The sequence below is a fragment of the Stegodyphus dumicola genome, chromosome 3, assembly GCF_044657685.1.
Source record: "Stegodyphus dumicola isolate Sdum_Otavi_A_Nest chromosome 3, ASM4465768v1".
In the NCBI taxonomy this organism is placed as follows: domain Eukaryota; kingdom Metazoa; phylum Arthropoda; class Arachnida; order Araneae; family Eresidae; genus Stegodyphus; species Stegodyphus dumicola.
This window is the reverse complement of record NC_140770.1, coordinates 107,548,940-107,573,361: the sequence shown is the minus strand read 5'-3', so window position 1 is coordinate 107,573,361 and position 24,422 is coordinate 107,548,940. Positions and strand designations below refer to the sequence as shown.

The 24,422-nt window shown below is 32.9% G+C and overlaps 1 protein-coding gene across 1 annotated transcript in view; it reads left to right on the top strand.

Annotated features, from left to right (window-relative positions):
- The first annotated feature begins 1,019 nt into the window (after positions 1-1,019).
- Positions 1,020-24,422, top strand: part of LOC118199429 (WSCD family member GA21586) — a 107,948-nt gene continuing 84,545 nt past the window's right edge. The window contains exon 1 of the mRNA XM_085813145.1: positions 1,020-2,991. Within this exon, the coding sequence (XP_085669271.1) occupies positions 2,532-2,991 (460 nt within the window). The 5' untranslated portion in view covers positions 1,020-2,531. The remainder of the gene's footprint in view (positions 2,992-24,422) is intronic.

Genomic DNA, 24,422 nt, shown 5'->3' with positions numbered 1-24,422 from the left:
ATTCTCGTCATAATAATTATACTTATTTCATGGGAAACGTATTTGCAAGCCGCTAGTTTCAGACCGTTGCATTTACATACATACCTCACTTTGTCCTATACATTTTACTTTTCGTGTTCTTTCCTTTCTAGGAAGAACTAAGCACATATTGCGTGAACGAATATCGCTAATATGATGAAAGCTGGAGCGCTATCTTGAGCTTTAGACATATTTATCAAAAAAAAATTACTTTAAGCAAAGTTTTCTTGAGTCTGCAAAAAGTAAAATTGTAAAAATTTCTGTTGTATGAATATATCGTCACTATTACCGCACCAAATCTCCTAACAAAAAAGTAAATTTTCAACATGGAAAAGAAGCAGAGAAAGTTTGCAAGACTTCTAGCTTATATGGACAGATATTTGCACATGCTCTTTTTACTTTCTCACTATCTTCCTTATTTTAAATTACTCTGATAACAAAAAGATTTGCAATATTTTAATCAGAAAGAAAGCATTCCAAGGACCATTCTTTCATACAATCTTCAGATTTTTATTTACATTTATCGAGTTTATCGAGGTACTTAGGAAACATTTTTTCTTTTCATCAATTCGATTTTTTGCAACTACTTCAAAAAAGAAATATCCATTCTTTATAACACTAACGGAAATAAAGAAAGAATCGTTCCTACATAGTATTACATATAGCAACATGCTGCATAGTGTAACGATCATATAAATTATCTCAAAATATGATTCGCCTGGAAATTCAGAAAATTTTACGCGTTGCATCTTTTAGTCAGATGCAATAAATTATGCATACTCCGCTCCATTTTATATGAAAAAATAATAATGATACATAAAAAAGATGACAAAACTTAATCCCTAAAGGAATTTCTGAAAGTTTTACGAACCGCAGCCTCTATTCGTTAGCGGTCAGAATTCGCCAGTAGTTCTTATGAATTAACGCTTGCACCCATCGTACGGGGGCGCTGTTGTTCCCCATCCTCCTTCAATCCTGCTCCCAGCACTTCATACCTCGGCGTCAATAGCTACGACCATTCTACACGTAGAGTTTCTCTGTCCTCTTGGCATCCTATCAAATAAGAGCAATGGCGTTTGTTCGATCATCTGCTGAGTATACCGTTTGCTTTTTCGCACCAGGTATTATCTCCCTGTCGTGATATTTTCGCCTTTTATGTTTCTTCTGTCATCTCACGCTTTACCAAATCTTTCAACCGATTCTGATTCTCTTCCGGCAAGAAAGGATTACATGCCGTTTTACGATGATGAGAGATCTATAGTAACTTTCTCACTCTCCGGAGACGAAAAACAGATGTCCAGAAATGTGAGGTGAAATTGTTAAGGTGTGGACATGAACAAAAATTTTCTGTTTTCTTAGTACCTCAACAGTATTTTTTACTCTTTAAATCAAACACTTCATTTTTCTTGAAATTGAAAATTTTGCTGTTTAACTGATGTAAAGCTTGAAAAATTTACATAATTCGGAAAATATGAGCACAGATAAATACACGTATAATTCTGATCTATTGTAATTGAATAATAATGATAAATTAAATAATACGGATAAATATCTTTAGAAAAAAATAATTTTTCCTTTTCCAAAAATAATTTTTCCATTATTCTGGATAAGTGGAAATCGACATTGTTTCTTAATGTAGAAAAAAAAGGAGGGAAAAGGAAAAAAGAAAACAGACAATTCGAATTTTTTTTTTCCTAAATAAGCATGTAATTTTAATCTATTTAACCTTGAGGAAATGAAATTGCGTTGCAAATATAGAACAGTTATATATGAAAAAGGTAGTTTATTTTAGTTTCTCTTTTAGTATATGTATTTAAAATTAAATTTAACAGCTGGTTTAATTCATTCAATATAAAACGTAATTAAAAGCTTAATTTACGTTTCGTGGAGGATTCCTAATGTTGTGTTCATAGTCATAAGTTTTAGTGTCGGTTCATTAGTTTTTCAATAATTCATAGTTTCTAAAGCATTGAGAATGTATATCAAACCCAAGGCTCTTTCTTTAGTTAAACCAAAAAAGAGAAACTCTAATTTATTAAATTTTTCTACTTAAGAATGTAATTTTTTTCTGTTTGATTAAGGTAAAAAACATTTTCTACAATTTACCAGGCCATAATGTTAAGCAGTTTTAGCTCAAAGTAACGTTTTGTTGCAAATAAATTCTAAGTATTTTTGCGAACTTTTTTGAGGCATATGGAAACAAAGTACCTATGCATTCTAAGAAATTAGCCCTGTGCATTAAAGGGCTGTATCAAAGTAGTCAAGCTTACAGCACTTTTGTACTTTCCTTGATCTTGTAAATATGCCATCCACTCTTAGCAGAACATCTGAATGTAAAATAGTATTTCGTGCCTATATCCTGCTATCTAAAGGTTCAATACTATGTAACTGGAAAGAAATAGATTCTTGATGGAAACCTTTTCCTCATAGACATTATCCATAAACCATGTCAAAGTGTTTGTGCCTCTGACATATTCAGGAAAAATCAAGCAGATGTTCATTGGTATTTCAACATGGAATTGAAAAGGAGGCCTGTAGATAGGCGATCGGTTCCTATGAGCTCGACAGCCAAACAATTCCGTCGCGTTCTATATGGAGCTATAGGTGTGGTTCTGTCGTCATATGTGGTGCTTTTCATACTTGTAATATCAAGACATATTGACCAAAGCGCTCAAGATGAACTTCGACGTGCGGTGGCAGAAGACAGTAAAGCCGACGGCCGCCGAATGCGACCGGTGGGACTAGTGGGAGGTCTTGGCCCGAGTTTGTTGGGTATAGAGAGGTTCCATGAAAGATGGGCGGCAGTGTCGAGAGTGCTGGCCACGAACGACGTCCGTGTACCATATTCCAGGAGAAGAATTCATATCTGTACACAACCGAGATTCCGTAAACCGCCTGGGCCCATGATAGCCCTAGCATCTTTTCCAGGATCCGGTAACACGTGGATCAGATTTCTGGTGCAACAAGCTACAGGTAAGTTACATTGTGACTGCATAAATGTCTTCGCAAATATTTTAATACGCATAGAGCTAGTTTTATTTCATCATAATAATTTCTAATTATGTGTCTAGCTTAATTATATTAGGTCATAATAATGCCATTTTAAGCACAGGTCTGCTAAAATTAAAGCAGTTAGCTGTATTATACTCTCAATGAGGCATTTAAGCAACAAATAACTAATGACAGAATGTTCGAAAATATTTTATGTGATTTTCCATCCCATGTGGAATCTTAATTGACAAATACTTTACAAGTTAATATCAACTTATTTCGCATACATAGGTAAAGTAAAAGTCCGAGTAAAAGTAATTTTAGGTCGCTTTGTTTAAAGATTATGTCTAAAAAATAATTTTAAAATTAGTTCGTTTTTAGATATGTCATAAATTTAAATGAATTTCGTTATTCTATAATTTTAGGTAAAATGTTTGCTTATTGGGAGGGGGAGGGACATGCAGCAAGGAAATCATATGAAAATATTTTTAACTCCTATGAACGCCTATTCTATTAGGCTTCATATCCTGCGCTTGTTTCTGTATTTGATGTGGCATTTTGTGAAGAAGCAACCTAAGCGCTATATTCAGCCGTGCGTCGTAAATCATTTTAGTACTCGCATCGAAATTGTAGCCATATATGAATGGAAAGAAGCGGTAAATTTCCCTAAAAAATTGTCCTTTATTGCTTAATATGACTTTAAAATTAGGAAATTATATTACTTCTGATTCTAAATTACTGAGCATGTTTATAAAACCTAGCCCCAAATGAAAAGTTCGTAAAAGAGGAAAAGAACAGAAAAAAATTCGAATGCACGGATTCTTCGCAAAATTCTTTGATAGTTCTTTCATTAGAATGTGTCACTTCCATTGTAAATATTAAGTATCTTTTTGAAAGTTATATATATAGAAAGGACATAAATAAAAATCAAATAAATGAAAGATTATAAAAAATTGGTTTTATAACAACTAGAATTGCAAACATCACTTGATAGTATACTTCATTGGTTAATAAAAAAACTGTCTTTCGAAAATAAAAAAATAGCTGTTTGTTGATTTCATATTTTGGCTGTGAAGCTAATGACACCCTAAACTGCGTTCAGTTTTTTACATACTATACAGTAGTTTTACATAATACATTACAATGCATATAATTTCTTTAAATCCTAGATCACAAAATAATGAAATATTAGGTAACTCGTTTTAATTTTTTGATCGAATTTACCAATTCTTATATTCTAAAACATATTTGAGGCAAAGTTACAAGCATGCATAGTTTTATCAGTAAATTAAATGAACAAAAAAGCATATATTTGTTTGTAACATATGTCGTTTTAAGATTTTGGTAGCTTTTAAAATCGGAATTAAAAGCAGTCTTTGAATTATGTGAAGTATTTCCGACCAACCGACGTGCAAAGGAGGAAAATATTCTGAATTATTTCATATTTGAGATTGTTCTTTCTCCTAAACACGTTGTTTTCAAACTAGGTTTACTTGAGATATTACTATTTCTTTCAGCGGGATCTTAATGACGAGATTTTTTCACAAACACATAAAATTATACGTAATATTTTTAATTAAATTAAACTAAAAATTTAAAAAAAGAGGACCAACATCAACTTTCAGAAATCAATAAACTGTAATGGCTGCATTGATATCCTCATAAAAATATTCTACTGAAAACTAAAGCTGCCCAACATTAAAAGAGTTAAATTATTTTATCATTTTATTAAGCATTATCATCACTCAGGAGCCTTTCTTCATTAACTGAGAAAAACCATATAATAGAATACAATAATCAGAAAACAACAATGAAGTGAAGTGAAATGCAGTTCTTTAATTACATCTGAAAGCTGAGCTCTTCGAATGTTAACCTTAATGTTAACTCCGGAATTCAAACACATGACCTTCCCTCCCCCCAATGAACAGGTATTCTACTGCTTCGTTTCTGAAGTCAACTTTTCATAACTTCACTTAGCGATACTATTGATATGAATTGCTCCTGAATATGACGATGATTCTGGCAGGACCTGTCTTCGTCCGAACAGATGAACTGTCTAAAATCAGGTACTAGGCAACAACCGAAACAATGCCAATGTTATTATTATATAAAATTCTCAAAATATTGGACGAAAGTATAGGCATGCCGGATTTCTTTGTCCTGGAAAAATAGAAAGTACTGCCATTGGAAGTAATTGTTGCAAGACTCTTGCACAAATAAATCCAGCGAAATAAGTGCACAGCTATGTCCTGAATGGTTACGTCTTTTCTTTATTAAATAAGTGCACAGGTATCAACGTAGAGTTAGTGCACGGCTGAATATATCACAATTTTTCAGCAATCTTCTGCTGTTTTGAACATTTCGATTTAATATAAAATTTTATATCTTTAATTTCTAGCAGATTAATTCAGGAGTAAGTAGGTCTATCGTAACTGCTCAGTTTAGAACCATTTCAAGTGTTAAACTAAACTCTACGAACCAAGATTAAGCTTCAGTTACATTTTTATATCTTTTAATATTTCAATATTTCTTAATTTATTTCCTGAGGAATTTACCAATAAAATTTTAATGGTAAACTCTTCAGGTATTAGACTGTACTGTTTTGCAACTTTAAATATGTCTAAACTTATTTTCGAAATTTCAATAATAAATTTATAAAATTTAAAAGGGAGGGGGGGGGTCTCAAATAATATGATAATTTAAATTAAAATTCAATGATTTCGAATGAAATATGAGTAGTTTTTAAGGCCAGTTTAATATGAGTAGTTTTATAATGATGTATATAGTATTTGAACTTAATATAAATTTAGTTCATTTTAAAAAATGTTTTTTAATTTACACGAAGTTCAAACTTTTCACTGAAATCGCTATGAAAATTTTATTTGAGGGCAGTATACCTCTTATCACCATTTAAACTTTTCTTATTATCCTATCTAAATCGCTGAGAGAAAAAAAAGTCAAAACATATCACAAAATAGATTAGCAAAATTAATATAAGCTCGTTCTTAATTTGTTAAGAATGTTTAAATTCACGAGTTATTGAAATTCTGACTCTTTCAATTTTTTTTCAAAGAAATCTGCTTTTTTATATATGCTAAGTCAATAACATTTCAAAATGTAACCCATTTTTAGAAAAATATTTGACATACCTAAAACCCTATTATCTATAACAACGGTAGTAAGTTTACAAAGGTGGGAATTTCCGTGATTATTTCCGAATTTGGGGGTGAGGGTTATGAAATATCTATTACAATTGGTAGATTATTTTTCACATTTAAATTATTTTGATACTATTTCTAATTAGAATTTAAGCATAAAATACACAAAAATAGTCTGTCGCAAAGTCGAAATCAGAATTTTTAACATTGAATTACCTTCGGTTTTGTTCTAGACTTCAGAAATACGAGAAAAAAGTCATTTCCCAGAGTTAACATGAAGTCGCTCTCCGTTGTCTGTCAGTGCTGACAAATAACTTTCGTGCTGAGTGATACTTCTTTTTAATTTAAAAATGTGATACTTAAAAAACAAATCTGTCTATGTACAGTATGATGTATAACACCATTTTCCTCATTAATGGTAATTTTAATTTAAGATAGCATATTGAACAGGTTTCTGAAACATATTTACTGGTTTGCGATGTAAGTTTTTTCAATTAGAAAAACTATGTAGTATAGTGTCTAGTATACTTTTTATCGCTTTATTTTTAGCCCAAAGAGCGTTAGCCCAGAAGGGTTATTGATTTCATTTTGGAACTCTGTGGCGTTTCCCTATACATTTTCTTATTATCCTATCTAAAATGCTGAGAGAAAAAAAAAAAAGTAAAAACTTTTCACTTTTCAAATTGTTGCTACCAAATATTACAGCCCTCTATTATAGGCAAAGAAATTAAATAATGAAGAATATGCATGAATGTATGAATGTTTCTCCCACTGTGAAAAAACAACGGTACCTAGAGACATCAAATTTTGAATAACGTAGTTTTCCATTCAAGTGTGAACATCTGGAAGCCCAAATTTAGAATCTAAAATTTGTTTTATTATCTATTTCATATTTTGTGAAACATTAAAGAATTTTTTATTAACAAACACAACGATTTCAAAATGAGCAATGGCAACACTCTACGGGGATTAAAAAAAAATTTATCTCCAGTGCGGGAGACTATGTATCAGAAATTTTAAAGATATGCTCTTTTTAAATTATTTTGCAATATTGCTGTTGAATTGAATTTTATGGTTTAAGTGCAAAGAGCATGATATTTAATAAATAAAGGTAATAAACATACAAAACGTTAAAATCGCCCCTTTGGCCGTAATATAAAATCTGAATGCTTTCAAACTTTTTATTTTTTCTAATCTTTAAAAAGTATAATTCTTTATATTATTTAAAGAGACGTATACATTTTATAATACTTCTGATTTAACGACAGTCTAGAAAATGAGCAAAAATATTTATTATGATAGTGAACTAATAAATCTATTGGCAAAATCTTGTTTATTATGATTATTTTATCTATTTTATAGAGTTAAATGTTTTCTAAGGCTTTCTCATTTCGAAAGACTGAAAATTCCCTAAGAGCTTCTTTAGGAAAGCTTTTTAAAAATTTTCCCGAAACGGTATACATAAAACACTTTTTTGAAGAAAGTTGCTAAAATGTCGCGAAGCATATAAGAAGCGAACGGTGATATGCTTTGAGCTATTACTGAATTTTATAGACTTTCAGAAAGTTTTCCACATAAAAGTTCCCCCCCCCCCAGCGATGCGTTCATAACCCTCTGGCATTAGCATATTTCCCATTCACATGGAGGAAGATAACGATATGTTAAAATTGGCTTTGAAAATTTTAGACTCATTCTTATTTAAGGGAAGTCATCACACACACGCAAATTTGGATAATGAACATTAAAAATATTCTTAGAAAACAATATGTGAGTATTATTGTTATTCTGATATATATATATATTGTGTCGTTTAATCTTATATTCGCGCTTCACGAGCTTGGCAAATGATAACTGCGATCTTGGCCTTTGGCGTAGCGTGCATAACTGGAGCCTTTGGTACAATACCTTTTTGGAGCCCTCCCCAAAAATATAGTAATATAATATATAGTATATGCTCTAATAAGAATATAATACAAATAATAAGAAATACACTATTTACCTTAAAATACTCTGAAACATATTACGAATAGTCACTACCTAACTACACTTCTATAAAATACTATACCGTTTTTCGGAACAAACAGGGACACAGGATCAGGCTGGACTTTAAATCTGAGATAAAGAATCTATTTAAAAAAGTCAAAACTAGGATTGGATTCGGAAATGTATCTTTTTCAGTGGAAAAATCGGACATACTGTCATCTAGAATTAGTTAAAAAGATATTATTTATTTTACATATTTATATAATTGTTTTTAAAAAATACAGTTTTTAAACAATAAAAAACATTCACGTATAAGTAAATAATAATAATGATAACAAAATTAAGTTCACAAGCGGGCGAGCGGTAAAGTCGCTGAATACTTGTAGTTTGGTCCGAGGTTCCAATTCCTCAAAGGAGTTGGTTTCATGGGCGCTTTCGTTTGTTTACTCCATGTGTGACGTGTATACGAGCCAGTTCCCCTTAGAAAGTCTTCCTTAAGGCAACCCTTCCCTTAGGCAGATATCTCTGGAGTACTTTGCCGTAATCAAATAAACCAAACCAGCCCATTAATACAATTAAATACTTTGTATATATTTTTCTTGTCTTTGATGAAGTAAATTTATAAATTACTTCATCAAAGTCGATCATTTCAAATTTTCCTCTCTCTACACTTAAAATGCTAGGTCAACTAGGCGATCTGGACTCATTGCTGATTGTAAATATGTCAAAATCAATTTTAATTTGCTGAACGAAAGTTCACAGCTAGCTATTGATACCGAAATAGTAAGGAGTACTTGAAGTGCGGCTCTCAGTTTTCGAGAAAACACCTTCTACATGCGAGATTATAAAGCTAGGAAATAGAGTTTCAGATTCAATTTCTTTTCTACTGTGGAGTAACATTTTGCAGTTACATATTTTTACGTAGAGTTCTGTTCCATTAAAATCTGTATTATAAAATTCACCCAAATTTTTACAATTCTTTTCAAGATAGTTATCGACATTATCCTTGTTTAATAAATTTTCAAACTCCAATAAAAAGCCAAATTTGGAATTAAGATCACTTAGTCATGTAAATCATCTATTATTTTCTGCTGTAGAGATCAAGAACGCTTTTCATAAGGCGTGAAATTTCACTTTCTGTGGAAAGGCCAACACCTCTAACCACTTCTTCGGGCAATTTTCGGTGTCTTCTAACACGGATTTGTTGTATCAATACCCCCCTTTTTCACAAATAGACTTAGCCTTTCCTATGGCCTCTTCACAGATCTCGTCTCGAATTTCTGCAATTTGAGTCGCTAATGATTCAAGATCATGGAATGTTTCTCTAAAATTCATTTTAGAATTTTGTAACTCTGCTGCACAATATCAGTTCTCCTCAAATTTTATCCCCAAAACGGAATAAAGTTATGAAATTAAAAGAAGCGTATTCTGCAATAAAACTGTAGCTTCACATCTAGTGTCACTTGGAGTAGTACTGTCCTCTGCTAATTCTCGAATAGTTCTGCTAATTCTTCCAGCCCATCCACAATAACGTCAACCCCTTGTACTCTGGCTCTCCATCGTATGCTAGATGCACGTTTTTTAGTTTTCTTTAAAGCCTTTTTTAATTTTCCTCATCGCACTGTCGAACTTAAGAAAAAGAGATATATGTTTTCAACTATTCCGAGATATGTTGCAATGACTGGATCTTACTTAGCTGCAGTAACTCCTACTAAATTTAATAACTATGTATCACAACTTACAAATAATGTGTTATTATTTTTTCCCATAATTCTTTTTTGAACGCCAGATATATGACTTAACACCACCAAAACATTATCATAACATTGTGATCTACAATTTGTTTAAGAAAACTGATCGGAATTTAATTTTTCTAAAACTGTATTTTCAACTGAGGCTGCATCTTTAGCATCTATTTCAGTAAATCCCAAGAAAGATTCTTTAATAGAAACTTTTCTGTTGGTAAAATCAATATCCACATAAAGACTTGCGACATTTGTTCTCGGTGAGCGATATCAGGAGTCGAATCAAATGAAAGTTGGTAAGATTTATTTCTTTTGATGTCACGTATTAGTTCATTTCGAAGTAGGGATGCCACAAGATGAATAAATTCATTCTGAATTTGTGTTGATAGGCATGAGACAGTTCTTGGCTTTTTCATGGCGTTTTTAAAATGATTAGCTATAGTAGTAGATCAAACTGAGCTACAAGTTTAGGTAAAGATAATATGTTTCCGAAATTTGTACCAACTTGAAGAGCTAGATTTTCAACATGGACACATATAGGAAGAATATGTATAATCAGATACTTCATGCAAGCTAATATTCGTTGCAATATATTCCGCCACCGTTCTTTTTCGGACTGTATATTTGCTTCTAATGATTCATTTTTTAAAAATTAAATTAATTTAAATTTTTTTTTCCTTTTATTAATAAATCTTCTTTCTAAGTTGTAAATGATTTTCGCAGATTTGGACTTGGCTAATCAATTTATCTTCTTTTCTTCCATTTATTAAAGCCAGCTGCTGTTACAAAAGATGACTGCGTAGCGGAATTTGATGTAATAAATAGTAAGCAATAAAAGCAGTCTCCTGCATTATTTTTTGGTAAATATAATAAACGAGATCGATTAATATCATTTTAATACTTCTTCATTATCATCCCATCGATAAAATAAAAATTTAGACCATTAGCTGATATTGTTACTGCATTTATAGACTGGATTTGTTTTGAAATATACAGAATTCACAAATAACCATTTCTGTGCGAAGTTGGTTCAATATTACTGGAAGATTATTAATGAATTTTAAGTAAACAATATCTTTGAACTCCAGAACGTCCGGAATTAGAGTGAGTGTTTCTGTTGCATTTTCTGTGCATTTTATTAGATATGGACATGGATTTGAAACTTTTGATGTACTTGGGTCCCCATCTTCATCATCTTCAGAGTCTTGTATTTGTTGTGATGTGCTATCGCGTAACAGCAGTTAGGAGTACAACCTGAATCTGATTCTGACTCTAATTTTACTTTATCCCTCTTATTTTCTGGTTTTTTTCTTTTGCGATTTTTTTTTACTAAATTTGAGTCTATTCTTATTCTGGAGTTTTGAGGTTCTTTCTCTTACTCTAGTTTTCTTTTCCTATTTTGAGAACCACTAAGTTTTCTTCTTGGCATTGACATTGTCTAAATGAAAAATTGATTTTGATTACATTAATTAACACATTATTTTAGAACAACACAATAACAGTAAATAAAATATAAAAAGAAGAACTTCCTTTATTGCAAAATGCAAACAAGTACTGAATATTATCTATCTCTTCAATTACTTTACTTCAATGTTAACAATTTCACTCTTATACTGTTTACTGAATAATAAAATTGTGGAGTAGATGTTAAAAAGTAAAATGCATAATCAAAGATATCTACAGTTGTAGTTAGGCCGCTGAATTAGTAATAGTTCAAGGTCGAAGGGCTTAAAATAGTGTATTGTGTTCGTTTCAAAATAATAAGCGTGATTCATGCATTTCGTTTAAAAAACAAAAATTTATCACTATTTTATAAAAATAAAGTGTTCAGAAAGGAAGACGAAGGAACGTTTTGCGTACGGAGATATTTGATTGTGTTACGGCAAAGATAAATATTTACAGCATATTTTATCAGACAGATCAAGAAAGCAAAGAATTCATTTTATTACAATTAATTTAAAATATATTTTACAGAAAACGACCAAAATAAAAACTTAAATTTTCCGTAAAATCATTTGCCTTCGGGATCATTTGGCGCCCCTTTGCGAGCGGCGCCTGGAGCACGATAAACCCTTTGCTCTTTCCCTCGCTACGCCACTGATCTTTGCCTAACCTTAAGGTCGGGAGACCCTGTAATAAGGAATTTCTTCTATTTAGCTCATTGATCCTCCCATGAATTTAGTTTTGTCTTTTCTCCAAATGACAGAATTACTACCCTGCCTTTAATACCTGGTGATATTTTTTTATTATTTATTATTTAATTTATTAATTACTGGATTTTTTTTACTAAAATCTTTTTAGAAAACCTTCTGCGACGTTTAGACAAAAGAATGAAATAGTATGACATCAGAAAAAGTCATATTGAAACACGCGAATGCATCAAAAAATGTAACGTACACATATCAACTAAAAACAATTAACGATGCATTAAAACGTAAGAATGGAAAGATTTTGGCTAAATAACAAAAAATAAATAAACAAATAAAAATTACATACTGATTAAAAGGTACAAATAATCAAATTTCATTACCATCTTGAAAAGTAAGCTATTCAAATATTATCTCAGTTGGAATTTTTTTTTTTTTTTTTTTTTTTTTTTTTTTTTTTTTTTATTTATCTTCTCGATTTGGGTAAATGTTATATGCTGAAGAATAAGAGGTATTCAGATATAAATTTTAAAACAATTTTATCTTATTATTGGCAATGCCTTAGGGCATAATTACCAAAAATGTGTGTTAGTAATATGCTCAGTACACCATGTGATCAATGATCAATTATCAATGAAAACAGAATTTCTGCTGATGGTGTTGGTGTATTTAATTATGGCAAAACACACTACGGCTATCTGCCTAAGGGGAGGGATGCCTTCGTGGAGGACTTTCTAAGGGAAACTGGCTCGTATACACGTTACACATGGGGAAAGCCACGAAAACACACATGCAGCCAGCCCGTTCGCGGGATTCGAACCTCGGACCGAGCTACCAGTGTTCAGCGACTTTACCGCTCGGCCGCTGTTGGGCCCATAGAATTTCTGCTGAATAAAATTTGATGCACGAATGTATGCGATTTAGACCTCTTTCTTTTACTCACTTCGGCTAGAATTTGGCTTTGAAAAGTAGAATTGAATCCCTTAATTTGTTTTAAAAGGAGAAGTTTGTTACTTATTGTCTTTGGAAGGTATGACGATCCTTGTGATGCCTGGGAGGGATAAAACATTGAACATGAAACATCGGACGAACGGCTTTAAGACGTCGTAAAAGTTCTCATGCGGTTAGCATGATTTTTTTCCTTTCTCATGCAAACAGATGACGCCGCTGAATATTACAAAAAGAATTTTAATATTATTTTTTAAATATGCTAACATGTATAAATGAAACGAAATTATTAGTCGTACAAAAATTAGTTTAATGAAATTAAAATTATCACTTAAATAGAGAATATTTAAGATAACAAAAATTTAATCATTGAACTTCTAATGTGAAAAAGTGAAGATTCTGTTTATGCCTTAATTAATAAGAAACATTTGTTCTCATGTTTCCTACAAATTTATCTTTTAATTTTTAAAAATTTCCCTTTAATTTGGAAAATTGAACGGTAAACACTCCGAAGGATTTGATTGTGGAGTAACTTTCTAAATCGCAGCTTTCTTTCTTACTTTCAGCTCTTCATAAGTGATCAAAGTTAACTTTTAAGACTTAACAAAATGAATAAAATATGTCCATTCAGTGGTCTTGCTAATACTTCGACAAGAATAATAACAAAAAATTTTAGGTGGTTTAAGCATAAAAAATAGTACTATTATTGCAATAATAATCTTATGAGGTATTTTTTCCCTTTTTCCAGCAAGCCTTTGTGGTTTAATGGTAACACACTCAGGGCGTATTCGAGAGGTCCAGGTTTAAGTCCCGGCGAGGGCATTGTTCATTTTTCTTGTCTCATGCTTCAAAATAACCTAATGAGTCTTCAGCGGCTCCCGAACTGAAAACGGTGGTAGACAATAATTCGTCACCGTGAGGATTTGGCGACTGGGTCCTCTAATCCCCAGCCGCTCTTTACATGGAGGAATATATAGGGTATTTTATCCCTCCTTCCAGCATTCCTTCGTGGTGTAACGGTTACACACCGTTGCACCACAAAGAGGCCAGCTTCGAGTCCCGGTGAAGACATTGCACATTTTTCACGTCTCCTGCTCCAAAAAATACCCAGTGACTCTACAATCTTGACGTTACAACCTGACATCGATATAATATTATTCGTTGAAATCGACAAAAATCTTAAGATTAATAATTTATGATTTTGCGTAATGGTCTTCATGATACCTTCTTTTTTAAAAGTGCATCATGTGAAATTTTTAGTCTTATGATCACCAAGGAATAGTTATTATATTAATAACAGTCATCAAAGAATAGCTAAATATCAAATAATATTATACCGTTTTCACTAGGGTTTCAAATATAAATATTCCTGTAATCTGAGAGTATATACTAATAACAAAACTGGATGTAGTCACTACATACATGCATATCCTTTCTATATTCTTTTATTTTGTTCAATTAATGATTATTCCTGAGTAGTTTTTCTCTTACGAAGCCTCCATAAAACACTCCATGAATCTTACCAATGTAACTGTTCTTGCAATATTAATTGTCATTATTATGTATCAGCATGAGAACGCATTCTGAAGAATATTCTATTATGCACATCTCTACCAACACGTACTACTTACTAGAGTAAAAATCTTTGGTCCTAAGTTCTTTTCTTGGAGAAAATAATATACCATTAAATGACTGCATTGATATCTGTACCAATGGAGTAAAGGCTGTCTGTAATAATGACATAATTAATGAGGCCGTATAACTTATTAAAAATATCACCGAAGTCTATTCTAATACCCACTGCGGCATATAAGGCAGACACTTGCTGTAATATATATATATATTCCTTAGTTATAGACTGCCCTTGATGAGGTCATCAAAATCATTAAGTTCATAAAATTTCGATCTCTAAATAATTATTTATTCAAAATATTATGGGAAGAGATGGGAAGTGTTTATACATCTCTTCAGTTGTATACTGAAGTCAGATGGTTATCTCCAGGAAAGAAGATACTAATCGCATTTTTTTTAGTATGGAACAAGGTGTATGATCTTTTATAAAATACAGATTTGAATTGAATAGTCGATTATTTTATACAAACTAGCTGCTTAATTGCCTATTTAAGTGACAATTTTATAAAGATTATTCAACTTAATTATTAACCCTTTAAGCCAAACAAGTAAATGTAGTTGCGCCTTATGAAAACAATTCTTGGCTTTAAGAAAAAGACAGAATTTCGGACAATTTGTGTGCGCTTCAACGATTTTGATTACTTTCCAGCAATGAAAGGCTTTTCTGAAGAGAAAGGGCTCTAAGTAGTGGAGACATTTATTGAAGAAATTATTCAGCAACTGAAAAGTTTGAGTGAAGCTTTTAATCAACGTTTTTAAAACGAACAGCAAACTAAATATCAAAATGAGTTGTGGATTAAAAACTTCTTTATTGTCAGTGGATCTTCATTTCGACCATGTTAGCAGAAAAATTCGAAACTTTCGATGAAATAACTCATCGACGCAAAAAAAATTAAAATTTATCCTTTAGTAGAATTCTGGTGCAGTTTAAAAGATGAATATCCTCAGTTATCATAAAAGGCCGTATTGGCACTTTTACCATGTGCAAATGCATGGATGTACGAAATAATGTTCTCAACTTCTGTGTCGACAAAACTAAATACCCCAAAAGATTTGATGCCGAACCTGAAATGAGAATTCAGCATTTATCCATTAAGCCTGACAAAATTATAAGGTATTTTCTCCCTCCTTTTCCGCATGCCTTGCTGGTGTAGCTGGAAGCATGCTCCACGCGTATTCAATTCTGACCATTACTTTTTACCTGAAAATGCTTTTTTCTATGAAACATGTCGTGAAGAACCACTAAAAGATAATATCTGTCAGAAGATAAATTAGTAAAACTGTTACACGAATTATTCAATGACAAATCGGGTTCAAAATTTACTCCCCGTGAAGAATATAATACAGGAATTTGTTCTGGCTTATCTGATGAAGATTTGTTCATCATCAGCTCTGGAGTAAGTACAAGACATTCCTCCATCATTTACACATATTTTATAGATTTCATAAATAAAATCCTAGCAAAAGGAAGTTGCACAGGTTAAGGACTTAGCCTTGATCAAGAATTTAGTGGAGGACAAGGAAGTAGATGGTCCAAAATGACGACAAACCATGGTCCAATAAGACTCCAAGTTTTGAACAATTCACACTCCAATAAGAAAATGAAGACAAATTTGGTATTTTGAAAAAGGAAGGGAATTAAACAAACTGTAAAGCCGACCAGACAGTACTGTGGTTAGGGGAACCTACTGCGTTTCCGAAAGGTCTGAATTCGAATCCCAGATAAAGCATGGCTGTAACTGTCAGTCCATTCATAGAAGGTAACTGTGCTCACTTATTAGGTGATTTCCCAATAAAGTGGCTACCACTTCCGGCCTTAGTTAGTGGCCAAGCCCAAGTCGGCCAAGTGCCCACCAATAGCAAAAAAGGGGGGATGAAATAACAAAGATGGCTTTTCAGGAAATTTACTCGGAAGACTTCCTGTTCAAAATGTTTCGCGAGAAGCGAATGAGCCAAATACTTTTGCTAAAAGTAATTGATGGGAGCACAAACAGTTGCATGGAGATTTTTATCAATGAAAAAATATTGTATCACATATAGCAATGCATTGAAGCGGAGGCTTTTCAAAAGCCAGGAAATCTAAACTGGAACTGGGCTTTTGATGTGCTAGACGCTTTTATTGTTCTGTTACATTAGCAAAGTAATGCCTGGGAACAGATTGTTGGAAATAATGAAATATTTGCGCTATGACCCTAAGTCAATTAGATCGCAAATATTGCTAACTGATCCATTTGCTCTTCCTTCAGAGGTGTGGAATACCTTTACTGAGAACTGTTTTAACATTTGTTCCTACAAAGACAAGATAACACTTTATTCATAATATATGCCGAAAACTCCGAAAAATTCGGCTTAAAATTTTGGTTTTAGCTGGTGTAAAACAAAATACTTTGTAAATGGACATCCTTATTTAAGAAAAGAAGAAAGCAGATTAGTTGAAGAAATTTTTGCGGGGGAAGCAAAGAAATTGACCGTAACATGTTGCTGCAAGCAATTTCTTTACTTCTTTAAATTAATAAAAATTTAAGGAGTAATGTTGAGCTGGCACAGCCAATCGTGCAAAAAAAATTTTTTTTAATGAATATTAATTATTTATGTTTTAAAAGAAAAATTGTTTTTTCCGTAAAATAAAATAAAATAATAAAAAAATTGAAATTTTTTAACCGTAAAACCAAAATACATTTAATAAAGTAAATTATTTTATTTTAAAAAATTAAATAATTTTTTCCATCAACTAAGTTGCGGTCATATGACCGTTCACCGTAAGCATATTAGGCCGAAATGGCCGTAATGCTAGTAATAGAATCGCCGTAATGCACACTATTTATTGCTAATGTACTATTTACATCAACTCATTAAAATAATCTTACTGAAGTTGCGCGACACATTTGTTTATATGAATTTATTAAAATAAATTTATAGGAACAGAGACGCCGATTGCACATCCAATTTTCAAATGTGTGCTTACATTACAGTGTTAGAAGCCCTTTATTTGCTTCCAAGATATACTCTACAGTATTTGACAAAAGTAATAAGACACTTAGCTTCTGAAAATAATGTCAAAATATTTAAATGCATCAAACTGAAATTAGAACATGGTTTTCTTTGAAGTGTACATTTATTTAACATTCCTTAAATTCTAGATATGTTTCTCAAAAATAAAATATCGAGCTTAAAAATTAACAATTTATGTTCAAAGTGAGAAGATTATGTCATAAAAGTATTCGGATACTCATTTAGACTGTAAGTCAAGTCATCTGTAATAAATATAATATGTGAATTTACGGAATTATTTTGTATCAAAACACAACAGACAATATCTGCAAAATTGTTTTTCTTAAATTCTTTGAAAACATTTTTTAAAAATATTCGTACTATTTTAACATTTCATGAAACTTCGTCAGTTGTTTCATCATTTGCCCCTAATAAAAGTGAGATCGAATTGCTGAAATAGTTCCTTTAAAGAACATATCAATTTTTGGCATTATAAAATGCTATTATAAAGTGACATTACAAAATGTATGGCATAATTCAAAATTTTAGGTAACCCTAGAGACCATGTATGATGCTTTGTGAAATAAAACACAATATTATGTCAAATAATTAATATAATCGAAACCTGGGTAATCGCAAACACGAAGAAGAACTTTACTAATTATATAGAGTATTCTTCGATTGAAAGGCTCTTAAAATAATAATTCGATATGCTAGGTATAATGGTCGAGTGCCAAGTTAAAAATTCTGCATTACTAGAACAGAAAATTTTTCTTCCACAAAATTTATGAGAAATATGAATGCTGAATACCGACATAAGATAACATTTGACAAAAGAAACTAAATTAATACTAGCATGCAAGAAAAATGAACTCTGAACGCTGAAATAAAATAATATTTTATTGCAGGAACTAATTTAATATCTTTCTTTGAATTGACCAGGAAGAAGAATCGAAGAATAATTTCGAAAAGTGAAATTAATTTCAACACTAAAAAATGGCAGAGGGTTGTATGTCGCTATTTAAAATTGTGATTGGTACGATAAAGGATTATGTAGAATTGATATTAAAGAAAAAGTTGGCTTCATTGGCGCAAAAGTTTGGCCTGCAAAATAATTTCAAGTAGCATCAAGCATATTGCTATAAATATGAGATTCAGGCTGCTGCTCAATAATGTTGGAACTGTTCAAACTACATCCTCAACATCCAGATTTAAACCATATTCAATATATTATTTGCGGAAAGGGAATAAACTGTTACGAAATGTACAGGAGCGGTAAGATGACTTCCCTGAAAAGTAGTTTTAGGGTTGCCATAAAATAGCAAGGCCGGCAGGGTTGCCAAATTTGGCGAGAAATCGCTCGTTTGGCGATAAAATTGGCGATGACATCCGTTCATGGCATATCGCCAATTCTGTCGCCAAAAGACCTTCTAAAACGAATTCTTATCGGTCTAGCACAGAATGTTCTCGAACACAAGCCGAAAGCTATATAAACCCTGCTGGTCCGCAGTACGATTTAGTGTGTCTCATCTAGTTAGTCCGTGCGGAGACGATCGAGTTGACAGCTTGCCAGCGAGTGCCGAATGGGTCGTTGAGTGCATCGAAGTCTCTTAGTGTATCGCGGTTAGTGCATCGTCGAGAGAGTGTGTTAAGCTCCGGGAACGACTGAACCGAAGAGTCGGGAGCTGTGCTCTGTATGTCGTCGAGTGCATCGCGAGTTGCAGCGTGGAGAGTCTCGAGAGTACGTGGAGTTCCGAGAACGACCGAGCAGAGTTGGGAGCTGTACTATTGTACTCTGGTGCTTTGCAGTGCAGCTGTCTCCGTTATTGCCTGACAGTGTGAAGGCTGTGTCACTGATTGTTCCAGCGTGTTTATCTTCGACGACTGTAAAAAGTGACTTTGGAGCAGTCCTGGTTAATATTGGCGATATAAAGTGTGTTTCGGTACATCAAGTGTCGTCGTTATTCACTCCAAATCCACACGAACCCCGTACGAACGTGAAGGAAGAAAACAACGTAACAAAACAAATCTGAAAGCTTTCAGATTTTATATTATGCCCAAAGGGGCGTTTTCTTCCTTTACATACACATACATGTTTTGAAAGCATTTGCGCTAACGTCCCATTAAAAAAATATTTAAAATATTTAAAAACAGCATATCTTTAGAATTTCCGATAGACAGTCTCTCGCGCTGGAGATAAAAATATTTTATCCCGAGCAGTGCGTTGCCACTGCTCGCTTTGAAATCGTTGAGTTTCTTAATTCGTTAAAGTTTGAAAAAGTACGAACTAGATAATAAAACAAATACGAAATTCAAGATTCGGGCTTCCAGATGCCCATATTTGGGTGGAGGACTATGTTATTCAGAATTTGATGGCTCTAAATACTGTTGTTTCTTAACAATGCAAGAAACATACGTACATTCATGCAGATTCTTCATTATTTAATTTCTTTAAATATAATACAGGGCGATAATATTTGGAGGCAACAATTTGGAAAGTAATTCAACGCTTTAGTGATTCGGAGCAAAATGGAGTTTCGAGGCTAATAGCCCTTGGGCTAATAAAATTAGAAAACAAAATGGTTCTTCAAAATAACAATTTAAATTAGCAATGAAAAACCAGTGGAAAAATTTAGGCTATAAATAATAAAACATCTACTAGAATACTCTGCTAACAAGACAAAAATCTTTTAGAAACCTAATATTAATAAAAAAAACTGTTAGGAAAAGTTTAATAAATTTATATTTTACTTTTGTTGGATTACTTTCAGGATAGGATTTTACAACCTAAAAAAAAGAAAATACTAATTTTTAAGCCCAATATTTTATTTCTGTGATAACTGGGAAAGAACATAAATATAAAAGATGAAAAAAACCTCATTCCACTAGTTTAATACATTTTAAAAGTTTTTATTTTATTTCTGGAAATCAAAGAAGTTTGATCTGTGAGGCATTGTACATTCTGAGGAGAAAATTAGTTTTTCATTGGATTATGTCTAGAAAAACATCCATTTATGTGTTACATAAAAGCTTCTGATCGATAAAAGCCAATCCAAGAAAAGTACTTGAAGAACAGGGTAAAGATAAGAAAAAAATTTCTTTTCCAGCATATACCCTATTATCTCCAAGATTTATTTATAGACTCTAATAAAATGCTAGTTATATGAAGATTGCAGCCAAAAAGAACATGGAACATAATGCACTAGCAGTTACACTAATAAAAAAAAATAATAATAATTTGAAGGCAGTAGCTTCTTAAAGCAAATGCGGCGACTCGTATAAAAATCACGTCATCTTATGCGCAAAAAATGAAAGTCATATGCAGAACATCACTTTTATGCTTTTATCCATAATCTCGTGGCAAAAAATCACCATAAATTTTCAGGTAACTGTTAATAATTTTAAATACAATAGAAAATAAACACTTCCAAAATACACTAAAAACCTCTTTCAAGCAAATACAGTGTTAAGAAAGTTTGTTCTCTAGCCTTGATATTGACTATTTTCGTTATATGCAGCGAAAACAGGCGAATAAAATTTTCTGTAAATATTATTTACGATGTCAGTAATGAGTCAAATTTTTATTTCTTTAAACGATAAGCGTAGGAAGAAAATAATAAAATAATTTCACAGCCATATACTTACAATAACATCGATTTAAATAACAGTAGACATTTTTGTTAATATAGTTGCATACTATAGATTCAATGAGATTTTAATAATCATGCAAGTGAACAAAACATAACTGATGCTTTAAAGAAGTACCTCATACAGCAAGGTAAACGGCTATAAACATACATTGCGGTTACAAAGTTTTAAACCTAATTTCTTTAACAAATTTCAGAAAACCTACCAAATGATCACTGACAGTATTTATTACTATGACCACTCAAAATTTTCTTTTAATAAGATTTTGCTTACGGATATAACTTTTTGCGTAGTTAATCGTTTGCTTTGATCCAGTGAAGATCTATTGTTATGAATTCGAAAGCTGCGGAAAAAATAATAAAATTTTATTGTAAAAGGAAAGAAACAGCATTAGAAACATTTAAAATATTGTATAAAGTGTTCGAGGATTAAACGTTAACACAATCTTCGTTTATATAAACGATTTCGTGATGGCGTGAAGTAGTACAGATGGTGAGTACACGATGGTGCTCTTCGAATGGATAAGAGTATTGCAAAGATTCAACAGCGATTGAAAAACCGTGACCTGTACCTTCAAATTACAGCTGCAAATGCTGCTTCACATCAGCAAAAACATTGCTCACAAAATTAAAAGCTCTTTAACAAATAAAAAATTATTCTCATTTTGACCCCCTTCACACTTGTAGGGTTTATATTTATTTTAACTAACATTTATTTTAAGTTTAAACTATCTTTCCTGTCAAGCCTTACTTTCCCCCGGAACTGCCAATGCCAGAATATGTAAATTTTAGTAGAACGCGCAAGGATTCAAATTATAAGCGGAAGTATTATGATTTAAATAGGAAGGAAACGAGTTCGGTGTGTGATATTCTTACTTCACGAGCGCGGAGGTAGTTAGCGAGAAATTGAAGAACCCCGCGTTTCGGCCTATGTGCTTGGCGGGAAGTAGTGTTAATCGTTCAAGTCTCCTGAATTAGCAGCGGTATTGTAAAACGCGGTGAGTTAGTTATTTTTAGAGAGCCTCGTAGTTAGAGTCTTGTCTTTAGTTTCTTTTCAGGTTATTATTTTTATTTGACCGCCGAGTTGGCGCAATCTGTGAGCGTCAAGAGCACGCAATTGTAATTTTTACGTTGAATAAAAAGGGACTTAAACCCTTCACAAGACTCTGTATTTTATCCAGTTTCCACAGTCACCTCTTGGTTGCGTGCAAGTTGGAGGCGCGCAACGTTACATTGGCGCCCGAAAACTTATCGAACTGAAATGGCCGAAAATTGGATGGAAACCGCTGGACAACACCAAGAAATGACAAGCCAGTTAGAAGGATTTGGATACCTGGTCCAGACTTTGAGAGCGTCAATCAAGCCAAACGTCCATTTCGACGGAAAAAATTCGGTGGCGGTATTTCTAGAAGGTCTAGAAAAGCACTTTCAGCTCTACCCTGTTCCTGAAAGACAAAAAGTTGCCATCGCCACATCAGCACTAAGAGGACAGGCCGCGCTATGGTGGAAAAATATAGGCAAATTTTTATTAGGGGAATTTGGAAGCCAGACATATACATTTGAAAATTTCAAAAAATCGTTAGTAAAGGCCTTCCCCATAGTGAAAGATCGCGCACGGCTGGAAGCCGAACTATATAGTTTCTATCAACGGGATATAGCAGAATTGACGGACTTTATTCTACGAAAAATCAAGCTAACGGATATGCTGTATGGAAAGAAACCCGATGCGGAGATTATTGAAATAATATTACCAAGATTGTTACACGCTGTTCAAGACTACTTTGAAATTAGAAACCCAAGCACATTGCAGGAACTCTTCGAATTGGCGGTGAAGTTTCAAAATCGCAGAATAGCGGAAAAAGCGAGAGGGGAAACATATTCTCAAAGTACCCGAAGGAAATTTTCAAATGAGGAAACCAGAAATGGAAATCGCTCTTATGGGGGAAAGAGCTATCAAGCTAACGCATCGAAACTCGAAGGTCAAGGCCCGAAAAGAAAATTTGAAAATAAACATCCGCGTACCCAGAAGACACAGATTGAAAGGAAAGCTTTAAACGAGTAGAGGGGCCTGTAAAAGGGAGGGTCCAGACCCCGGAAGTTTTAAAAAAACCCTCAAATAGACATTTAAATACGGTCATCGTAAAAAACTCACAGCTACCAATTATACAAGTCCTGGTTGGCGATGTAGCAGTAGAAGCCCTCATCGATACAGGAACAGAAGGAAATTTTATGAGTGAAAATTTCTTCAAAAAGAATTTTTATAGGGTACGATTATTTAAAACCAAAAATACGGAAATTATAGCGGCGCAAGGAAAAACATGTCACTGCATCGGGAAATTATCATTAAACTTACAGGTAAAAGAGGAAAGTCTCAAAGTATTAATTTTTGTGGTGAAAGATCTGCAAAACTCTCTTATTTTAGGTATGGAGTTTTTAAGGGCCGCGAGGGCCAAATTAAATTTTCAAGATAGTTCCGTGGTGTTGGAGATGGACCAGAGGGTGGTGGAACCTGTGGAGACACCTCAAGTGGACCTTAGCCATTTGAATGACCATGAAAGGAAAGCAATACAGCAAGTGGTGAGTAATTTTTCTCATTTGTTTTCAGAAAAACCAGGAAACTGCCAAATAGTGACGCACAAGATTCAATTAAATGCCGAAAAACCTTGTAGGACTAAACCTTATCGGTATGACAAACAAAAAGACGTAATCATCGAAGAACATATTCAGGAGATGTTAAAGAATAAAATAATAACGCCCATAAATAGTGAGTACGCGAGTCCAGTCGTACTATGTAGGAAAAAGAACGAGTTTCCTCCTTCGGATAAAAGGGCTTGGAGGTTTGCTATTGAGTACAGAAAACTAAATAGTATTACCAAATTTCCAGTTTACCCTTTGCCGGTTATAGACGAGATCATTAGACAGATCAAATCGACAAGATATATGTCTACTTTGGACTTAACGTCTGGCTACTATCAAATAGCTATGAGACCCGAAGATATACATAAAACCGCGTTTATAACAAAATCGGGCACTTATGCATTTTTACGCATGCCTTTTGGGTTGTGTGGGGCCCCATCAACATTCCAGAGAGCTATGGACATTGTTCTAAAGCCTGTCCTAGGAAAGTCAACTTTAATTTATCTAGATGATATAATTATAACG